At 42.5% G+C, this 22,673-nt stretch overlaps 1 protein-coding gene across 23 annotated transcripts in view; it reads left to right on the plus strand.

The window, feature by feature from the left end:
* The window catches only part of ADGRL3 (adhesion G protein-coupled receptor L3), a 431,999-nt gene that overhangs the window by 257,475 nt on the left and 151,851 nt on the right, over positions 1–22,673 (plus strand). For 22 of the 23 annotated variants that reach the window (XM_069855440.1, XM_069855444.1, XM_069855420.1 and 19 more), the window contains one exon: positions 15,309–15,389. The exons of the other annotated variant lie outside the window; for it this stretch is intronic. In XM_069855440.1, coding sequence (XP_069711541.1) covers positions 15,309–15,389 — 81 coding nt within the window. The remainder of the gene's footprint in view (positions 1–15,308; positions 15,390–22,673) is intronic. 23 annotated transcript variants of the gene reach the window in all.

Below are 22,673 nucleotides of genomic sequence, written 5' to 3' on the forward strand. Positions count from 1 at the left end.
GCTTGGCATTTAGCAGGGGATGCATTGTATGCACAGATTTTGTGATGGTCTGATGCGTCACACTAACAACAAATCAGCAGTGGGAGCTGAGATGTGCATGATGTGGTTGAAAATGTGAAATGCCAGGACTAGAGGTATTACTAGAGTTGTGGCCATCAGAGCTAACTGTGAACAGGGCTTTTTTTGTAAGGCCATCCTTTGTTGCAGAACTAAGCACGGATGACTTTGGTTAAAAAATAGCCTTGGTGACTTTTCAGGGTATCTCTAAATGAGAGGCAGGGATGGATCCAGGCCCTGCATCTTCCTGAACTAGGCTGAATTTCTTTCTGAATGTTCTGCTTTCCTAGGAGCACAGGCTTGCTATTCCACTTGGTGTTGTGGAGCCCTCCTTCTCCAACTGCAGTCACATCCTCAGATGGTTGTGATATTTTTTTTCATTTAACTGCACCCCACAGTGAGTTTATCACCTGCTCTTTTCTGTCCATATTAATACTTCATTGATAGTATTTTAAACTGAATTGTAGAGGTTTAGTTTGAAACTGGGAGATGTAGACTAGATCAAAAAGGGTTTGCTGACATCAAAGCATCTACACAATCACCATCTGACAGCAGTCTATCCTTTGGTTATATACACTGATCAGTTCTGAAGTCTCCAGTGCATTAATTTGTCTGTGATGGTTTTCTTAGCTATTATTAGAGCAGTAGGACTGCTGTCCTCAGGTGACCCTAATGTCTTTGTCTTGGTGACCTTCTACTCAATAGGAGGTCGTTATAGATGAGATGGATTAAATTCTGGTAGATGATCATTAACTTGGGGCGTTTTTGATAAAATTCCTAAATTCGCCATTGTCCTGCACGTGTTGAAACTGTGAGATGCAGCAGTTCACTGAATTGTATTATTTTAGTTAATCAGAACAGGCTTATAAATAGGATTGAAGATGCTTACCAGCTTCTGGTGCTAAGAGGGTAACATCAGGTATCTACTCATTTTCCCATCTTTCCCTTTTTGCCCAGATGTCCCTAGTCAAAAAGCCCACCAACAACTGAGACTCGGGGCTGGCACAGTTGAGGATTCTGCCACTGTAATGCAAATCCTTCTATTGTATTAAAAATCACTGCAAAGTGTCAATTTTTGCTTCCCTGCACAATAGCTTCTTCCCAGCTGTATGCAGTTCACTACCATGTATATCACTGTTTCTGTTCAGGACTGGAGAGCACTGGAGCCTCAGCTCACATTGAGAGGTGTGACACTGCTGAAAGCAGTGAAGTTGTAGCTGTTTGCACGACCTAAAGATCTGGACATTTGTCTTGAAACTGGCTTATCACCTCAGAAACCCCAGGGCATGTTGCTTCTTGCTTATTTTAATTGCCAGTTCAATCAAAACCTGACTTACTGTTTCAAATATGATTCCTCCCGCTGAACAATTCAAGCTGTCACAGTGTTTCTAGCATGGGTCTGGTGTACACCATGAATAGCTAAAATGGCTCTAATTTGTGGTGCCATGAATCCAAGCAGACATGACCTGCCCAGGCACTGTGGCTGTTCAGCAATGTGCCTGGTCCCAGCTTACCATTAACATGCCTGAATGAGATTGTCCCCAGCAGAGCTGGTATGACAGAGCCCATAAGCTCCAGTGCGAAGTCCAACAGCCTGACCTTTTTACAAGATCACTGAAGGATTTGGCATCCAGGGCTATGTTCTGCTTTCTTAATTTTCTAAATGGCCCCCCAATATTACAGATTTTCACAAAAACAGGCTCTATGTTTTGATCTCTGAATTTAAACTTATGGGCTGTCAATTCTAGTGACTATATTGTTGAACATAGTGATGTTTTCTTCCAGAACCTCAGCCTCTGTGACTGCAGGATTTTCAGTTCTATTAAAAAGTACAAAAATTTTTTTGCATTTTTAAGAGGAAAGAGAAGCTTTAAAACACAGTTTTAAAGACTTTGAGGCATAGTGAGGAAAAGCCTAAATCCACAATATTTAATATTTTCTTGTGGGTTTTATTTGATTTTGACTTAAAAGTCTTAGGATGTGATCTCAGAATTTGGGGGTGTCTCTCCTGACTTGTACGTGCTTGAGGCTGACAGTGAAATGTCTTCCCAGCACCAGCTTTTGATCAATGTTATTTCAAGCACCTGACATACTGAGGCTTTTTCACAGGCTGTTTTTTTCTGGTTGTCCCGGGAGCTGTAAAGTTGTTTCACTCATTTGTAACCTTTGTAATCAGCTTGACTGAGGTACCCTGGGAAAACCTGCTTCTATGCTCATCCATCTTGTAAATCAGAAAGTGTAGATGTCTACCCTCAGTCCACAGCACAGACATTTTGTTATCTTCCACTTCGTCTTGCAATTGTTCCCTTCTTTTTGTCACAAAATCTTCTAGTGGCTTTTAAACCTCTACTTATGGTGAGCTGAAATCCACCTTTGTGTCAAGCAACAGGCAGTTTGCAATCTGGCCTGTCATCTCTATGACACTAATTGGAGATTTTTGGCTGGCTTCTTGCAAAGGGAGAGTTTTCAGAGTACTTGCTCCTTCTGTAGTGATACAGAATTGGATACCAGGATCTCCAACCTGCTGTGAAGGTGAGCAAGTCTTGTCCTTTTCATAGATGAATCAGGGTTTATCTCTGGATTTTTTAGGGACTTCCCCTCTCTCCCGTTTACTGTCCCTCTTTGCTTCTGTGTGATTTGCCTGGAAGTAACAACAGCATGATTCCTCAGATCCAGTAACTTGAGAAGGAAACCCCATCTCTAATTAATTCATCCCTGGACAACGAAAGTTTGAACTCCTGCACAAAAAATTTGCCTGTGCAGAGATGTTCAGTCTCACTTTGAAATGGTAAACTGGCACAGAGAGCAGCGTAGCCACATTCCTCAGTGGCATTGCCCTCCATCTGTGGGGGCTGTAGAAAGGAGCTGCACTTTTGTCTGAGATTTGCCCAACGCTCAGCGGGTTTGCTTAAGGACTGATGGCTGGTTTTAAAAAGATGAGTTTATGCTTCCCTGTAGGTGTTGCTGCCAGGGTGGAGTCACAACTACTTCCACAACAGAATGTTTGGGGGGGGGGGTTCAGTCTCTTTTTGTTCTTTAAGCAGATTGTGCTGTTCTAAGAATCTCACTGCAGCAAGCAGGCTTGTTTGTAGTACAGATTAATGAAAGCAAACTAGTGTCTTTATCAGATTCTTGTGTACACTCAGTACCTGCTGTAGTGGTCACTGAGCCATTCAACCAATGTTAGTTCAATTGAAACTATTATGTCAATCAGAGCTGGGAAGGCCAATATTATTGAGACTGCATATTCAATCCCAGAAATCATACCTCCCTCTGAGTGGCACAAAATGGTATTAGGTATAGCCCTAAAGGATTTAACAGAATTGCTTTATCCTTTCCCTGATGCAGAGAAGACAAGCATTTATCCACCCTAGGCTCCTTAGCAATGACGTAGCCATTACCATTGCTCAATGTGAAGCTAATTCTTTAGAAGCTGAGAATCATACATTGTTCAGATACCTGGTCAGAAATAGTGGTGTTTCTTCTTATTTGCTTGGATTGCAAGAGGGTAAAGGAAGAGCTTTGTGTCATTTACAGAGGCCAAGTTGGCCAGAGAATTGAAGCTTGAATTTGTCGGTTCTTTGATGGAAAGATCATCTAAAAAACACTAAATCAAGGTTAAGGATTAGCCTGTTAGAGGAAATTTAGTTTGAGATAGTGATCAGGGCTAGCATTTATGAATATGTATATCTGAACATTCATCAAAGCAACTAAGGGACTGTAGCTCTAAACATAAAAAAATAACATTGCTTTTACATTGAGGCACTGGATGACTGTGTTTCAGAGGTGATAGAATGAATGACTAAGAACATTTTGAATATTGTCTCTTGCAAAGGAAATAGTCAGGACTGTGTCTGTCTATTAGTTTTATATTTCACTGCAAAGAGCAGGAGCCTGAGGCAGAAGGAGTTGAAAGAGTTTTCAGCCCAGCTGAAATGCACCACCTTTTGCATGTAATTTTCAGACCCCATGGTCTTATTTCATCCATGCTGTATGTCTCCTCTAATCCTTTTTGGGACTAGACTGGTACATCAGAAAACAGTATAGTATAACGTGCCTCTTACCCCTGCATGTATGCAGCTAGATCAGTTGAATCAGGAAATTTGATGGTGCCTCAGGACCCTTGCCCCTGTGCTGGCAAGACAGAGCTGTGCCCTTGCACTCCTGTCTGCAGCCCTTGCAGAGGACAACCAGCACGGCTCATACAGTGCAAGGGAAGCTTGGGCAAGCATTAATATTTATTATTCAAGAAGTATCAGTCAGGATCTTTTCCTAGGCAATATGCAGACTTATAATCAAAACTGTAGTCCAAAGGCCTACAGCAACATCGTGAGAACAAAGATAAGAATAATCCAGAGATGTGCTTGAAGGGCCTTCAAGAATTTAGGTTCCAAATAGAGAATATCTGATACAAAATTGATATTTCACCTATTATGAAACATCTGACCTGTAGAATGATATTTCATGTATGGACCTGTGTTCTACAAGCGGTTACTTTGAGTCAGTGGGCTTGTGCAGTTTCTGATCTGTCCCTGACCGTGTAGAAAGATATAACTGTGGGATTGGAGCATGAAGGGAACAGATGGTGAAACATCCTGGTGTCGTTCCTGGCTTTGTTAAGCAGTGAAATGAGACATGATGAAGTTTATGAAGTCCGTTGTTGACTTCAACAAAAATAAAATTGCTGAGCTACAGACTGCAGATCTCCGAGTCTCTAAGTCAGCAATTCTGCTGCATGGGTCTTTTAAAAGAAAATTTTAAAAAAATTGCCATATGGAGCATAGGTTCTGCTAGCTGAGTTTACAGCAGGAAAGTAAAGAGGAAATATAAACAAACATCACTGTGTTTTGGCACTTAACTAGAAAAACTGTGGAGAGGGACCAGCGAGCGAGACGGCAGTCATCGAGTTGTGAAGCTATATTACATGCAAAGGCGAAAAGAGTGCAAAAACAGCACAGCCCCAAATTGTCTTTGCAAGGCACTTCTGGGGTGCTCAGCACTGATTCACCTTATAGGACTGAGGATTTCTGCAGCTTCCAATAGAGGTGGTAGAAAGAGATGCTCTTTTACTGACTGTGGCAGGAGCATGCTTAATCTTTGCTCTAAAGCAGTACGAGTGTTCCCAGTATTTGACCATTAAAAATTGTATTCAAAACTGTCACTGATGCGGAAATGTTACAGATATATTCACAGATAGGGACAAGGTTTAAAAATGCTTAGATTTCATTTTCTTTGGGCTGAGGAAGGGGGAGATGACTCCTAATGATTACTGAAGAAATCCCAGTAAGGCTTTCTTTGGATGGCTGGTCTGGCAGCTTGCCTGTTATTGGAGATAATATCAGACCCAAAAGCTCTGCCTCCTATGCTGTTACTGTCTGCACCCAAAACATATTGACTCTAACCCTCACCAGCAGTCAAAGTCCATATGCAGTTGCTATATGTGAGTTAAGGAAACTGCTGTATTCAGATCCTCTATCTGTGTGCAATGGGGAGATGTGATAGACTTTTGAGATCTTTCTCTTCCTCTCTGTCCAGTTAGGTTAATGATGAACAGCAAAAGTAGGTAATGTCCTCTGTTGTCCCCCTTCTCTGAGACTGAACTGAAAACAGGGGTTCTTTAGGAGGCTTTTGATTGAGAGAGAAAAGACGAAAACAGACAGGAAGTCTGTCAGAGTTGGATCAATTTGCCTGAACAGCTCAGTTTTTGAGCTGACAGCATTTTAGCACTCAGAGGGGAGTTGTCAAAATCTCTTTACAGGCATCCATGTCCTTCCTGCTGAGACATGCCTTATCTTAAAAAGAGAAGGGAAGGGAAGGGAAGGGAAGGGAAGGGAAGGGAAGGGAAGGGAAGGGAAGGGAAGGGAAGGGAAGGGAAGGGAAGGGAAGGGAAGGGAAGGGAAGGGAAGGGGGAAAGGGAGGGGGAAAGGAAGGGGGAAAGGAAGAAGATGAGGTGGCATAGGTTACTGTTCTTTTAGGTCATGGAGAAAATGCCCACCCTTGTTTCATTTCTTCATCAAATAATGTAGTGTTAATCTCATTTACTGCTTGATCACTCACTTTGTAATAGAGTCTGTCCCCTCTTGCAGGGACTCTGCACCACAACTAAAGCTTGGCAGCAAGATGCAGGCACAACTGGGCAGGCTGTAATGCCTGTGTCGAGGCTCCCATTGCAGATAAAAAGAAATGATTAATGAAGTTAGGGTGCACTGATCTGCTCCATAAACAAATTACTCATCTTTTTGCACTTCCTTAATAAGCAATTGATAAAAATACCTGTAATGAGGAAGGCTGGATTAATGCTTTATTTTCTGGCAGTTCTTTTGGGGCTGCAGTTGCAGTAACGAATAGTCACAGAAACCCAGAAAAGGTAGGAGTTAAGGTTTGTGTGGTGTGTGGTCATGTGGCTATGGAGGATAGAGTTCAGCAAGATGAACAAGAGGATGCATGTTGGGAGCCAGAGGAGCAGGCCTGTGCAGTGCAAATGTTTCTTGGAGGGTTGAAATCACGTGTTCCTGGAGAGAGATCTGTCTGATGGAGAAGTGAGTGATTTCACCTGCTCAGGAGGTGGTGGAGAAGAAAAAGAATGCAGAAGAGGTATTGGCAGTACTAGGGAGATATGACATAAGAATTGAGACTATCCTTCGCATAGAGAGACATACAGACTGGAAAATAAAGGCAGAATTGGAGAGGACATCTGCTCAATGCTGTCACAAATGGAGGAAAACAAGAGTGACACATTTGTGGATGACATCTCACAATGTTTGCAACCACAAGACATTTAAGTTATCATCTCTGGGCTGGTGACTCATAGATCTACCTGTCTGCTTTGGATGTGTCTCCTACCATGCAATCCAGCATCTCAGATCGTTTCTCTGACAATGCCCCTGAATGCTTTGCCACTGAAATTTAAGCTCAATGTGGCACGAGTTACTGCCTGACTTCTTCTTTGCCCCTACTGCTCCCCTTTCTGCATGAACAAGAGTGGCACGAGTAATGGGAAGACAGGGCTGTGTCCCAAGCTCTGCCTACAAGGAGTGAGCATGCTGTAACAGATTTGTCTTTCATTAAAACCCTTGACCTGGAGTTGTGAGACATAGCTCTCTAAATTATGCTGGCAGGTGGATTAAAAGCTGTCTGAAAGGCGATGAAGAAAGGATGCAATTGGTGGGAGTCTCCCCTGGGCAAGGAGAGAGTCTGGTGTGGGGATGAAGGGGATGTCCAGATACACCACCACTACTGTCCCCAGGTACAGTTTTATGTTACAGTTAAAGTGGTAGCTGTCCCCATCCCACACCTGGTTTTTTTATTCCTGCTGTTTCCTTTACATTAGATCTAGCACTGCTGCTGAAGTAGTCTGAATTGAGCCAGTGGAAAACTAGTAGTTGTTTCTGGTGGGTCATTTTGCATCAGATCAGCTCTAGTTTGCTCTGTGCTGCTGCAGGGAAGGGGATGGAAATGCCAGGCCATGTCCCAGGGGAAGAAAGACTGCTATGAAATGTGTTAGCTATAACACTAAGTTTCACCCTTGGTTAAGGGCACCCAGCTAAGAGAGATGGGGATAACAAGAAATGTAGGTGATAGTGAGAGCACATCAAGCAAAGGAAGGCACTAAAGGAGCACAGATAGAGGGAAAAGAGCAAGCAACGGGGAAAAATAAGACAGAAACTTCTTAGGCAGGGAGTCATTGGATTCCTCCCCCCACCCAAAAAAAGGGAAAACAAAGGTGAAATCTTTTGATGGTCAGATATGCTTCTCAGAGTCTGTGAGGGAGCGGTGGGCAGCCCCAAGCAGATAGATATCTTCTAAAACAATGTAAGGAACAATTTTGCTCCTGCAGGAGATGGACCAAATGACTTTGACTAGGTTCCTCCTCAACAGCTCTTCCTACTTCCCATGTCTTTTCAGCCTCATCGGAGGCAGGACAGGCTGGGGTTGACCCACCAAGGCAGTTGGAAGCATCCTGTTCGAATTTTTGGACAAGAGCAGGATGGCAGGACCTGGCACAGCACTCTTCATATCACATTATGTCTTGGAGAGGTGGCCAAGGAAACCTCCCTTGAGCTTTTCTGTATTCATCGTTGCTGAACCCACTCTAGGTGGTTTGTGGTAACCAATATTCATCATCTGCTCCAGGGATCTGAAGACTGCATTGCTGCAAATCCTTTGGTCTCCTGTGCACCAAAATCCCTCACCTCCTCCCCCCTTTTCCAGTGCAGGTGACTGGTTAATTGTATTTCATAGCACAGTGAGCACGTCTAGGAGGTAAAGAGTAATAAGATGTGTCGTGTTTCTTTAGCCTGGGCAAGATTTCAGGGAGCAAAGCTCAAGAAATGTGCAGCCCTGCAGGTCAGCTCCCTTCCTTGGGTGCTGGGGAAAGCCAGATGTGGATATAGCCTTCCTCCACCTGCTGCCATGTCGGGGAAGATGGGAGGTCTTAAACATTGTTTAATTATAATGATGTGTGAAATATTTGCTGGGTTTTCTTCCTCTCCAACCCTTATACCAGGCTCTCACACCTCAGGATAAGTCCTAGGATGTGAGGTGGAGGATGCAGAGCATCGCTGGAGCCAAGGTGCTGATAAATCAAATATTTTAAGTCCTTAACAGAAGGATGAGGTTCATGTAAACATAAAACAAATTACAATGTTTGCACAGAAAAACAAGGAATCTTAGTGTGAATGGAAGAAACTTCTTCACCTCTGACTTCAGCTAGGACATGGGTTCCTGAGTCCTAAATGATCATTGAAAATATATAGCTGCCATTAGTAAAAAGCCTTCAGTTGCTTCAGCTGCTGATATACCCATACAGTTTTTAACACACTCCTTTGACATTATTTTTGTCTTTATGTTTTCCTGTAGTTTAAAACCTAGCCTACGCCCTCCTAGGTAGTGTCTGTCACATGAGGTACAGTTTGGTCATCAAAAAAGGCCATTTTGATTTCCTTTCTCTCACGGTTAAGGCTGTTATTTGTTGTGACAGATTCAAAGCAGGGATAGTACATCCTTGGAAGAGACTGATTTTATAATGCTGTCCACTCACACCAGCGTGCTACTAGGCACTGCTTTTGAATTTACATTTATTCTAAACCATGAGATGCGTGAATAACAGGGACGTATAACAGGGATTTAGCCAAACATCTTCCTTGCTCACTCCTCTCTCTGCATCCTTTATCAAGCTTTCTTCCTCGACACCAAGGTTTTCCTTGCATTTGGCAGCCCCAGTGGCTGAGCCTGCAGGTTCCTTTGGTGCTGGGGAACTTGGGCACAGCTTGGGACAGGAAGGTGATAACCTACCTCTTGTATCTCATCTGCAGATTGATTCCTTGTGAGTTTTCCTGTTTATTGCTCTCTTTGGAAGGCAAAAAAGCAAAAAGCACATATTAAAGCAGGATTTTAATTGAAAAAACAAACAAACAAACAGAACAGAACAGTCCTGCATATCCTACACTCAGGCTGTAAATTACACCTGTAAGATAAGATACGCAAGTGCACAATCTTGGCATTTGAAAGAGCTGCTATCATATATTTTTTATGACAGTTTCAGAAACAACCTAGAGCTAAACAACATATAGAGCTGCAATATTGTCACTTCGCTCCTGTTAAGAATAGTATTTGGGAAAGAGACATTTGCTTGTTATGCTGGATTTTCACAGGAGCCCTCTCCTTGTTGTGGATTGTAGGCTCTCTGTCAACACCTGTTCAGGCTGCCAGTTTCTGTAACCACCGTTTTCACAAGGCAATGATGGCCAGTAGCCAGTAGTTCCTCCGCTCATAGCCATGCTTGCAGGTACCCTTCTTTTCCTGCTGCAGTTGCTTTAAGATTACAATGGTTCCTGTTATGGAATACAAGAGGCAAAATGCCAAGAGAGCAGAGATAATGTAGCTGGAGATCACTCTTGGGAAAAGAGGGTTTTCTTGTATTCAGAGGCATGCATGGCTTTGAGGGAAGGACAGGGAAATAACCCTGTGAGGGAGCGAAGAAGAGAGAGCAGATGAGTTACTGCTACTCTAAGGAGTTAAAAGGACAATGAAAGATGAAAGAGAGATGTACAGATGAAAGAGAGATGCTATAAAAGTCCATGAATAAATGAAGCAATAGACAGAATCACTGCTAACTCTGGCATGTCTGAGATAGGGAATGGCTTTATAAAGGCTTTATTTAAAAAGAAAGCTTTTAATACCAAATGTAAAAGGGTGGGCAGCAAGGAAATGGTGTTTGTAAAGACAGTCATTGATGAAAGATAGCAAAAAAGGCTGCTGGGAGAAATCCGACTATATGCCAAGTAATATGTCTGAATAAAATTTTGTTTAATGGCGTGTCATAAGGGTTTGTTACCAAACTTACTAGCATTTTAATTTCTCTGCCCATATGTTTTTATATATGCCTACCTATTATAGAGTTCAAAAAGACTCATGGATGGAGAGAAAAAGCACAAGAAAAAAATGTATTCATTTTGGAAATCAAAAGAGGATGGAAGTGATGATCCTGGAAACTGCAATCCAACAAAGTGGAATGTAGTCTTCAGTTAGATAATGAATCAGATTTTTGAAAAAAAATCCTGTTAACAGTTAGAGGATAACAGGAATGTGAACAAAAAGAAATGTTGTTTTTTACAGATCAGAGCATCACAGACAAACTGGACTGCTTTTAAATATTGACTTTTTTAGTGGCATGGAAAAAATAGTCACAGCGTGAAAGTATACTTTATGTGTAAAATATTAGTAAAATTACCCAAATATTATCCAAGACTTTTCCTTAGAATATATATTCAGCTAACCTACTGTGTACACATCCCATTGTTATGTAAAAAAAAGGAGAACTGAAATCAGAGTCTCAGGAATCGATGTGCAGTTTCACGGTTATTAACTTAACTCATTAGCGAGCCAAGTGAGTGGACAAACAGAATGAGGGATTAAGTCCATGGAGGTGGCTGTGTTCAGAGTGGCTGACAACAAGGGGCACAGGAAAGGCAATGCATGGGAGCACCAGGTCATCAGAGATACTGGCAAAAAATTAAATTAAATCCTCTGCTTGAAATGCTGTCTAGGCTGTCTGAGGAGAATCTTCAGAACTGTTGAGTTGGTAGAATTAAAAAACAAACCAAAAGAGGCTGGAAAAAGGGTGGAAAACTGGGCAAGAGATGCAGTCGAACATGGCACCAAAAAAATGTGTTGCAGTGATTGCCTTAGGATGAGGACAGTAAAAAAAAAGGACTCTTGCTCCTTGTTACAAATGGTTTAAAACATGTTTATTTAAAGAATATATTTCCTGGTGACTTCACATTGCTGCTACTGGAGCTGGATCAGGCACAGGGGAGGACTGCAATTCAGGTGCAGCCATGCCGACCACAGTACCACAGGTACTGAGCAAAGGAGCAGTAGGGAAAAGTGAGGATCAGCCTTTCTGGTGAATTTAATTATCTTCATGACAATGCCCAGTGCCAGACCTTTAAGGGGCAAGTCACTGGATGTTTAGGAGTTCTCTCATGAGATGTTTTAAAAAGTCTTATTTTAATCTAGTAAATGTTAGTGTTCTTTCTCTTTGCCTTTGCAGGCTTGAATCATCCAGTCTTATGTTTTCTATTCAGGCTTTCTCTGTAACAGTGTGAAGTGGGGAAAATTATCAAGGAATGGGCAGAAAAGTTTCCTGCATGCATACATGATGGTAGCTTGAAAAATCTTGAAAAATCAAATGTCATGGGAACGGGAAACTGCTCAGTTAGGAGTGTATGTTTCCAAAATGGGATTCAGGGGCAAGTGTTTTTAATAGATAAACAGATGAAACTGTTTTGTTGCTGCTTTTCTTGGTTAGTCCATGCATTCTGAAATTTTTTCTGTAGTATTATATTGTGGCATCTGTAGATAACTAGATCTCTTAAGGGCAGAATTTTGAAGATGTGTGGATGTTTATTTTCTCTCTCTGAACATCCAGATCCCTTTAAAAAAAAAATCCCTTAGGACAAGATATTATGCTTCCTTCAGTCCTTACAAAACATTATCTTTGTTCTTCGAAGTTATTGACTTTTAAAAAATGTGTTGTATATCTTAAGTGTCAGGCCTGAAAATAATGGCTATCCAGGCACTTTTTTTCTAATCTGCAAGTATCTCCCCCATTTCCTCTATCCAAGGAAGGCTGTGTCACCATGTAGACTTTCAAGGTCATATCTATAATTCACTCCCAAAATTACCAATACCAAGCATGCTTCTTTTGCCATTGCCACAGCATGTGCACATGGCCTGGCTACTATGGATGCTGTACGTCTGCCCTTGTTGAGAGAGGTGACATGAGTAGAAGACAGGGAGTTTGTAGCTACCTGGGTCATACCTGAATCCTTGAGGTATGATACAAAAAAAAACCAGATAAGCACTGACTCATGGTTGCCTTCCAGCCCTTATTGCCCTATGCTCCCCCTGCCCCACTCCTGCCACCTATGGGGAGCCATGGGCACTGGTCTTGTCAGCAGCCAGACTTTACCAGCAAGAGGAATAAGGGAGCCAAACTTTGTGATTAAATACAAAATTAACAACTTCATCACACCTTACTTTGATTAGGTTTTATTGGGGGTGGTGGCGGGGGGGTGGGGTTTGGTTTTTCTTTTTACTTGGGAGTGGGCTGCAGAAGTACCAGGTGTTTATGGATGGAATTTGGGGAAGGCCATGTGGGCTGTTATGATATGAGGTATGCCCAACTTTTCTAACTTTGCCCAACCAAAATTAAAATTTCTTGAATGTATAACTGGGGCCACAGATAGCAGTGGAGAGCCTTTGTTCCTTATATGGGAAGATTGTGATGAGTCTGAAGAGCAACTAAACTGGCATTCATGCTCAGGAAATGAAGCACAATAATTGTTTACATGGCTTTTTTATACAGAGAATATTAAAACCTGAAATTTGATTTACTAGCATTGTGAGAAGTGTAGAGTCTAACAGAAGTTTGATATTTTTTTGGAAGTAATGTGGTTTGCATCAGCAGCAAGTATATAAAAGCTTTCTGCAACTAGTTTCATTTATCACAAGAGAGCATTTGATGATACTGCTTCCTCCATATTAGGTAAAAGCTTTTATAAAACATTCATAAACTTCTGTAGTTATTACAGAATTGTAATGAATGTCTAAACAAACTCACAGATGTTTTGTAGTGTTTTATATACCGTGCCGGAGTTGTCTTTACTCCAGCCTAGTCTTCTCAGCCTGAAGAATCATTTGTTTCTGTATTTGGGATCACTAGGTCCCAAGAAGACCAGATGATAAAAACTTAAAAACCCCCAAAACAACATACACACATCCCCAACCAAAAACAAACCCACAGACCCCAAAACAATGTGCTAGCAATGTGCCATAGGGCAAAAAGAACACCAGCCTCCTGGGCTGCATTATGCAGAGCGTCGCCAGCACGTCGAGGGAGGTGACCCTGCCCCTCTGCTCAGCACTTGTGACATGTATCTAGGTGTTGGCTCCCAGAAGAGAGCAGTCCAGCAAAGGGCTGCAATGATGATTAAGGGATTGAAGCTTCTCTATGCGGGGACAGGCTGAGAGACCTGGGACCGTCCAGCCTGGACCAGATGTGGTCCAGGGCGTCTTACTGATGTATGTAAGTACTTGATGGGGGCCAATAAACAATGTGGAACTGGGCTCAGAAAGGCATCCAGTGATAGGACAAGACAAACTGAAATACAGGAAATACACTTAATTACACATAAGAAAAAGCTGTTGGTTTGTTTTTTTTTTTCCTGTGAGAGTGGCCAAGCATTATTACTGGTTGCCTAGAGTGGCTGTGGAGTCAGTAAAATCAGACTGGACACTTGCCATGGGCTCTTGTTGCCTTTGGACATGGCTAGGTGATTTCCAGAGCTGACTGCTAACATCAGCTATTTTGCATTTCAGTATTTTCATTGATGCAGCAAACGGGGAGTGTGTCCAATGGTTATAAGGGCACCGATCCTGTGCATCGAACAGCTTAGAGTGAGAGCAGACCGTCTGCCTGTTTCTGCTGCAGAACCAAACAGCTATTAAATGGTGACTTGTGCTCACTAATGACATCAAATGGATTTTTAACACGTAAACCAGAAGGGGAAAGCAGGGTAACTCATTATTAGCTACAGGTTTGCCTGAAGCATACTTCCCATGTTAAAGCACTTAAAAGCAAATATAGAATTTGTGATGTGTTGGTAGATTTAAAACCTGAATAACTTCTAGTTGTTGTAATGGCTAATAATGCAAATTATCTGAGTCAGCCTCAGCCTAAAGTGGTAAATATATCTTGCCCATTCAGGTACACTCCTTTTCTTCCTCCCATTTCCCATTAATATTTTATCCCCTTGAAGAGATATTTTCAACATGTTATGTCCTCCAGCATACTGTGTTCATGGATGTCATTACAAAGAAGCCCAAAGACTGTACCACTACTCGCCGTCTGTGATGTTAGCTTGGAAATTGCTTGAAGCAACAACAGCAAGTGTCAACAGGGAGCCATATTAATTATTTGGAATGTGTCTCAAAAGAGGAATCAACGGCTTTTATTGCAGTGTGAATATTATGTGAAACGGGAAGGTTATCTCTAACTGTTATCATAATCCATATGTCATTAACTTTTCATGTTTAGAAAAAGATACTAACAACCCTGTAAATTGTTACAGTAAATAGATGAATTATAGCAACATGTGTTTATTATAAATAGAAAATTCTTAATATAGTTAGCCTACAAAATTACAAAGAAGGCTTGAGTCTTTAGAAACTGTGATGCTTCATGGTGGTGTTGGGAACCAAAAAGATTCCACCTAATGGAAGAAATACAAGCTCCACAAACTATTTCTTCTGCAGGAGGGAAAAACAGGTGCAGTTGTACTTCATACTATGCTTCCTTCAAAAATTGCTGTGACACAAAAATGCTTGCTTCCCTCTTACAATGAGATTAACACCTTGAATGGATTTTGTGTGAAATCAGTTGTCTTCTGTGGCTTATCGGCTTTTTGGGTAACATGCAAAATGTACGCGGTAGTGGTAAAGCAGGTATAACTGAAGTTCAGCATAGTGTTCACGTCTGCATGGAAAAAGCAAAAGAAATGGAAATGTTTTCAACTTTTCATCAAATGTCTCCACAATATAAAAGTTCATTGTGAAAAATGCACAATAGAACAAAATGTTTGCAAAACTATTTTGTATCCAGTGCCATAAAAATGCTCAATGTTTAAATATAGCCCTGATGGATCCTTGTAGGAAACAGTTAAACTAAACCACTTATTTGTCCACAGGGCAGGCTCACCATGGGCAGGTTTCCTACATTGCCCCGCCGATCCACCTTGATTCAGATTTTGAGAGACAACCATCCAAAGGTGAGTCAGTGATGCAGTCTCTATGCACATGAATTTCAAACCAGCTGTAGCACGAGTGTGTATCATTCATTTGTTCATCAAGTCTCCACGCTAAAGTTACCACACTCCATCCAGGGACACCCTTGGGAGAAAATTAATTTCTGTGCAAGAGCTGTATGAGAGATAACTGTGTCCCATGTACCCCATTATGTAACTTTCAACTTGTTCACAAGCTATTTGGCTCTTCCTACTAGTTTACTTCTGCAGGGACAGGTGTACCTTAGGTCCTGTCCTTTGACTTCCTCCTTTTCTTTGCAGTGCACAGGTAGAAGTGGGTAGTGGCAGAATGCAAAAAGACAGATTTCTGCTGCCCCTCAGGTAGGTGAAAGTGCAGAAATGGTCTTGCAGTGATTCAGACCTGGATTCAGTCTGCATTACCAATGTTCAAGGTTTTTTCTAGAGTCAGTGAGGAGATGTGTTCATTTGACAGGATGGCTCAAATTTTAGTTGATCTCATTGGCCTCAGAAGCAGTGCTAGTAGCCGGTATGTATGGACTGAGTCCAGAATAGCCCTGCTAAGATGGTGCAAATACAGTGCTATGTATGTGAGGCCTTGATTTCTCTGCCTTGTTTGGATGATCATCCCCTGGCTATGTTGTGGTGAACACCCAGTCTTTATCTCTGGCCTGGAGAAATGGCTTGGCCCCAGAGCAAGCATCTATGCTAGTGTTGACTTCATAACACATTCTTTTGCTCCTTTTTATTAGGTTGTCAGTATTCACATAGGATATCAAAATGACCAGATTGTCCTTCTTGGAATGAATAATACAAAAGCTAAAATCAAACAGGTGGAAATACATCTTGATCAGCTCCAGAAATGTGTATGGACATCAAACTCAGGGAGTGTTATGGAAGAAGAGAAGAAAGAGGGCAGTGAGTGTGTTAGCAGGGACATGCACTACAGCTTAGCTTTGGATTTTTCCTTTCTTCTACTCTCCAAAGCGTGCTACAGTGGCAGAAAAGGTATGGGATTGACCTTTGTAGTGATTGTTGCCACTTGTTGCCACTTAGTTATCCATCTCTAGTATTCTAGGAGACAGAAAAGCCTTTGTGTTGGTGAACTGTAGCTGCAACTGCAAACCCTGGTCCTCCAAATGGCCCAAGGACTTTGAGGGCTAAGTAAAAGCATACTGTTAAGGCTCTTGATGTGCAAGGCTCCCCTAGTTTTAAGTAAGCTTTTCCATCAGCATCCATGTGGCTAGATCTGTATCTTGATTAAGTAAAAATTTGCTGGATTTTTTCCCTTTGTTAGTGCGAATGTGTGGTTTTTTAGCTGGTACAGTAACAAAAACTAAGGAACTGACTCTTGCTGCACAGAAGCAGCCTCAGCGCTATTATTCTTTAGTGTTTCCTCTTGCAACTTTGCAAGGTGGAACCATGTGCTGGGTGAGTTAGGATGCTGGATTCACAGTTCTCTCTCCAAATCTGGTCTCACCGTTAGTCAGACTGGTCACATACAATCTAACAGCAGTCTACAACCTTCGTTCAGCTTTGAGTGAACTACCTTAAGATTTGACACATGCATTTGAAATCATCAGTTCCTCTAAGCCACTTGAAAACCTCCAGTTCTCTGGTAAAATTTATTACCTTGCTTTTTTAGCAGAGCACTCCAGTAAGGCAGAGACAGTTATGTCTTCCAGGACCTTCTTGCTTTAGTCTGGCTTTGATGTCAGATGTGATGATTCAGAGCTTATTTAGAACAAGTCAATTTACATTCTTGCCATGGGGTCTGGAGCAGCCTATGGGAGACTCAAGGATGCAGGAACAGCAGCAGCCAAAGCAGCTGTGCATTGCTTTCACCAAAAGTACTAAAGACTAACAAAAATCTTTAGTGATCTGCCAAGATTAATGGCATTGCCACCAGGAGCAGGGCAAAACAGGTCAGGCAGAACAGTTGCAGCACTTGCCAAGGAAGTAAAATGGATTTTATCCAACATAAACTGCTACATAAACTGTTTCTTCCAGGGCCTTCACCCTCTAAGTTGAAAGATCTTAAAGAAAGGGCTCTTCAGGGTGCTGGAAGTGTTATTATTGTTACTACGTGCTGGTAGAAGGACTTGAATCCCCTTGTATAACTTACAGGAGAGGGCCAGGGAGGCAGCCAGCTCTGAAGGCATGAATCTATTAGGTGGTGAGTAGGGGGTGTCAACAACATGGTAATTGATACCATCTCCTGGGGGAAGAGCAAGACTTTACTCTGGCCCTGGGATCTGAGATGGGTAGCTCTACTTACACAGGTGCTGCCTCTTTTCCAGCCTCAAAAATTCATTAGAGTGTTGTAATAATAATGATTTTTGTTTACTAAATGAGTGGGGGTTATAAAGTTTGTCTGCATTTTCTGACACCTTAGGACATGCTCCCAGCTTCATCCACTAACCACAAAAGCTGTTTTAAACAAAGGAGGCAAAACCTCCTCTATCCTGAAGCTGTTGTGTGCTCTCCACAATTCCAGTAGCTGGAACTCTAAAAACAGTGCATCATTATGACAGTCTTCATAAACTACTAATGCTTTTGGCTGTTGCTTTGATGTTCTTCATTTCCCTTTTACATTCCCCCTTACACTGACCTGAAAACCAGTTGCAGGACAATGTTGCTCTTAGAGTGGGAAAAGAAGAAGCCACTGAACGATTGGGTTCACAAAAGGCAGGTCTTGCCAAACTAACCGGATCGCCTTCTATGACAAAGGCTGCTGGACGAGGGAAAGGCTGTGGATGTGGTCTTCCTGGACTTCAGTAAAGCCTTTGACACAGTTGCTCACAGCATTCTGCTTCAGAAACTGTCAGCCTCTGGCCTGGACAGGTGAACATCCTCCTGGGTGGAAAACTGGTTGGATGGCCGGGCCCAAAGACTTACGGTAAATGGAATTAACTCCAGTTGAAGGCTGGTCACAAATATTGTCCCCCAGGGCTCAGTGCTGGGTCCAGCCCTGTTCAGGATCTTTATCAATGACCTGGATGAAGGCATTGAGTGCACCCTTAGCAAGTTTGTGGACGACACTAATCTGGGTGGAAGTGTGGATCTGCTGGAGGGTCGGGAGGCTCTGCAAAGGGATCTGAACAGGCTGGACTGCTGGGCTGAGTCCAATGGCATGAGGTTTAACAAGGCCAAATGCCGGGTCCTGCACTTGGGGCACAACGACCCTGTGCAGTGCTACAGACTAGGAGAAGTCTGTCTAGAAAGCTGCCTGGAGGAGAGGGACCTGGGGATGTTGGTTGACAGCTGACTGAACATGAGCCAGCAGTGTGCCCGGGTGAACAAGAAGGCCAATGGCATCTTGGCTTGTATCAGAAACGGTGTGACCAGCACGTCGGGGGAGGTTATTCTCCCTCTGTACTTGGCACTGGTGAGACTGCACCTCGAATACTGTGTTTATTTCTGGACCCCTCACCACAAGAAGGATGTTGAGGCTCTGGAGCGAGTCCAGAGAAGAGCAACAAAGCTGGTGAAGGGGCTGGAGAACAGGCCTTATGAGGAGCGGCTGAGAGAGCTGGGGTTGTTTAACCTGGAGAAGAGGAGGCTGAGGGGAGACCTCATTGCTCGCTTCAACTACCTGAAAGGAGGTTGCAGAGAGGAGGGTGCTAGCCTCTTCTCCCAAGTGACAGGGGACAGGACAAGAGGGAATGGCCTCAAGCTCCACCAGGGGAGATTTAGGCTGGACATTAGGAAAAAATTATTCACAGAAAGGGTCATTGGGCACTGGCACAGGCTGCCCAGGGAGGTGGTTGATTCACCTTCCCTGGAGGTGTTTAAGGCACGGGTGGACGAGGTGCTGAGGGGCATGGTTTAGTGTTTGATAGGAATGGTTGGACTCGATGATCCAGTGGGTCTCTTCCAACCAGGTTATTCTATGATTCTATGATTCTATGAATTTTAATTGTAACAAATGAAAATAGAGCCAGGGTGGGAATAAAAAGCATCTTCCCTCCCCATATTATTAAAAAAAACCAAAACAGTTTTAGTGCACCTGTGGGTCTATGCAGTTGCAATTCTCAGCTGGCAGATTTATTTGTAACGGCCTCTTCCTTCTCCTTTTTAGAAATTGTATCACTGGTGACATTTATGCACATTGTTTATGCATGAAGGGTGTTTTTACCTGCCTTTCAGAATCCTGATGCTAGTAGTGAATAGAGCATAAACTCCAGTAGTTTACTAGTACATTAGTGTCATTGTGCATTACAGAGTAATTACTCTGAGCCACTGCTCTGTGCAGTAACACAGTAATGATGCTGTAAATCACTTAATAGAAATAAGTCCCTGAATCAGCATTTTTTTTTCAAGACATTTCTCATTACCCATCCCCTTTTTAATATGGGGGTGATTTAAAATTAGTTCTATAAATGAAGCACTGTTAAGCATTATTTTTATACCTCATCTCAGTCTAACAATCTGAGTTTGTTTACATGATTTTTACACAACTGTTTACTCCATCTGCATACCAAATAATTTCAGGGGTAGCTGAGACCTCAGATTGTGATCTCATAGGCTGAAGATTAAGCCTGTGTTACTGACAATAGCAAGGAGTTTCATAGATTAGGGTAATTCTGATATGTTGACATAAAAAGAGATTTTATGGAATTATCATATATAGCAATAATATAAATGTAGCATTTGGACTCAAATTCTTTCAAGTACTAAAACACAGCAAATGGGTGAATTAAACTCACTGAATCCTCATACTGAAACTATTTATAAAGCTTTATAGAGGCATATTTTGATGTAGATCTGGAACCATATTAAACATTAATATATGCCTGACGTTTAAAGCTAGGCAGTCTGGGGAGCTCTCCTCCTCTGTTGAGCTAGCATTTTGCAAAGGTTTCCTTCAAAGTTGAAGCTCAGGGAGTAGTTAGTTGTCTTGGAGACTGATACACTTGGAGTTAGTGCATTTCCAGAACATCAATTGATAAGCAAAACCATGTATTGGTCCCTAGTACTGGAAATAAATAGCAAATAAAGTAGCGATGGGAGATTTTCATCCTTCTTGCAGGTTTCTTTAGCCATGGAGCTTGTTTCTGCCCCAGTTAAGGCACTATGGATTTTTTTCCTGTAAGCTTCAGTTGTGAGGTTCTGCATCCATAGACACGGAATCCCTCGCTGTCACTTGAGTAGCATGTCAGTGAGACAGGCAGAGGTTTTTTTGCATTTTCCCCCTTTCTTTAACTTGGTGGCATGTCCCTTTGTGCTTTCTTCCTTCATAAACTGGATACATCCTGCCTTTTTCCCTCCTCTTTGCATTTGCAGTCTGAAGGAGAATGCTTCCTGAACATCAGAAGCACTGCAAAATGTTATTATCAGAAATAGGTCAAGTTTTTGGATGCATGCATTTTTTTCTCTCCCAAAGGTCCAGAGAGGGTCGATGGCTTTGCAGATGATGTGGGAGGATCTGACAGCAAGCCTCATTGCATGGCCTTGGTCCCAGAGAAAGGTGTGTGCCAGGCAGCGAAGTCCAATGGCACTCCTTGCCTTAATTCAAGCTGACACACAGGATAACACATCCCATGCTCACCAGGCCCTGAGAGACCAGATCTCCTGCCTCTTCCTCCCTGGGTCCAGCGCTATAAAAGAGGTGCTGTTTAGGAGTCCCTTCTCTTGAGCTGATGGGAGCCAGGCACCGCCTGTTCTCAGACTTTTTCATTTTCTGCTGGAATCACTCTGGGAAAGCTATTGCTTCAGCTTGAGAGTCCTTTACAATGTCTCTCTGAGGCTGTTACTCATCCTGCTTCCTCTCTTTAGAGTTAGGTACAGGTATATGTTTCGAGCTTCTTAAAGTGATATTATTTTCCTGCCATCCTTCAGGTGGATGAGTCCAGGGGAAGGGCTAGTTTGTTGGTTGGGGTCCCCCATGCTCAGGACTCTCATTCCCTTTTTCCCTATGCAATGCTGGGGTGATGGATAGTGTCCTGCACTTCCTCAGTTGTGTGTAAGGTTTTCTTCTCTGGTTTTGCTCAGCCTTTTCTCCAAGTGTGCCTGCTCTCAGGGCTTCCCCTTTGAGACTCCCCTGAGCCCACTGATGGATTTAACTCCCTCCGACATGGGGTGTGAGTGTTCATTGCAGCAAGGCAGTAATGCATAAGCAACATTTTCTCATCGCATGTGGCTTTCCAGGCAAGCGGAGTGTATGAGGCATGCAGGTAACTGTTGTTGCACCGTTTGGGTGGGAGGTCACTGTTCACCATACCTGGAAAGGTTTTGATCTGAGTTTTCATCTGCCTTGTTTTGAAGAGGTCTGTACAGAATTATTTGTTTGGTTGCTTTGCTTTTTTTTTTAATTTATTTTTCATTTGAACTCTGCTTTCTATTGTGATGGGCAGGCTCATTTAAAACCCTTGGCCTCCCGGCTGGAGATGAGTGTTCAAAAAGCTCAGTGTGGTGACGAGGTAAACTTTGAGCAGTGTGGTAGATGCAGATGCAGGGATGCATTGCCAGGTATGGAGCTCATTTGCATTGTGAAGATGGTGGAGATGTGAGCTCTGAAGTAAGAATGCAATGCTTTCCTCAGTCCTATCCAGAGGTCTCCAAAGATCTATTATTGTGACTCAGACCTGTAGTGAAACATCCCCCTTTCTGGATGCTTATTTCCCTGAAGCAGGCAGCTACTTTGAATATGGGCCATGTTCCATATTTATGAATTCCTCATCAGGTGTAATGGGTGGTTATAATTAGTATTGAAACCACAGCAGCCAGACCTGCTGGAAATCCTGCAGCCAGCCTGCAGTCCTCCTGTTCACTTGCCATCATCAGTGAGGTCCTGCTTTACGTCCTGTAGCTATTCATAGTCAGAAAGAGTTAATTGCATGCCATTTGCCATTTTTTCTTTTTTTTTAACTATGATATTGAACTGTTGCTCTTATTTCATTGCGTCTTATGTTTTTGTTGCAGAGTCATACCTTGGGGCATTGCTATTTATTATAAGATAACAGAATTTGCTCTAGCAGAAAGCCAGAACTAACAGAGTCTCTCAAGGAGGAGTGCTAAATCCTGTATGCTGGTGGGAACTATTAAAAGTATTTACACCTGAAACTCTTAGTGATATTTAGCAGCTTTTCCATTATTCCTAGTCACCTAAAAAATAAAATAAAAAATAAAAGCTAGCTGCTGCCTTAGAAAGGAGGTTTGCTTTGGAGATCAGCACAAAGTGGGATTTAAAGGTGTCTTGAAATGTTATTCTTTGTAGGCTGTTTGAAGCTACCGTACAACCTGATAAGCTCAAAATCGACATAGACATCCACACAGAAGATCTTTTGG

This window comes from Phaenicophaeus curvirostris, chromosome 4 (genome assembly GCF_032191515.1).
Source record: "Phaenicophaeus curvirostris isolate KB17595 chromosome 4, BPBGC_Pcur_1.0, whole genome shotgun sequence".
NCBI lineage: Eukaryota > Metazoa > Chordata > Aves > Cuculiformes > Cuculidae > Phaenicophaeus > Phaenicophaeus curvirostris.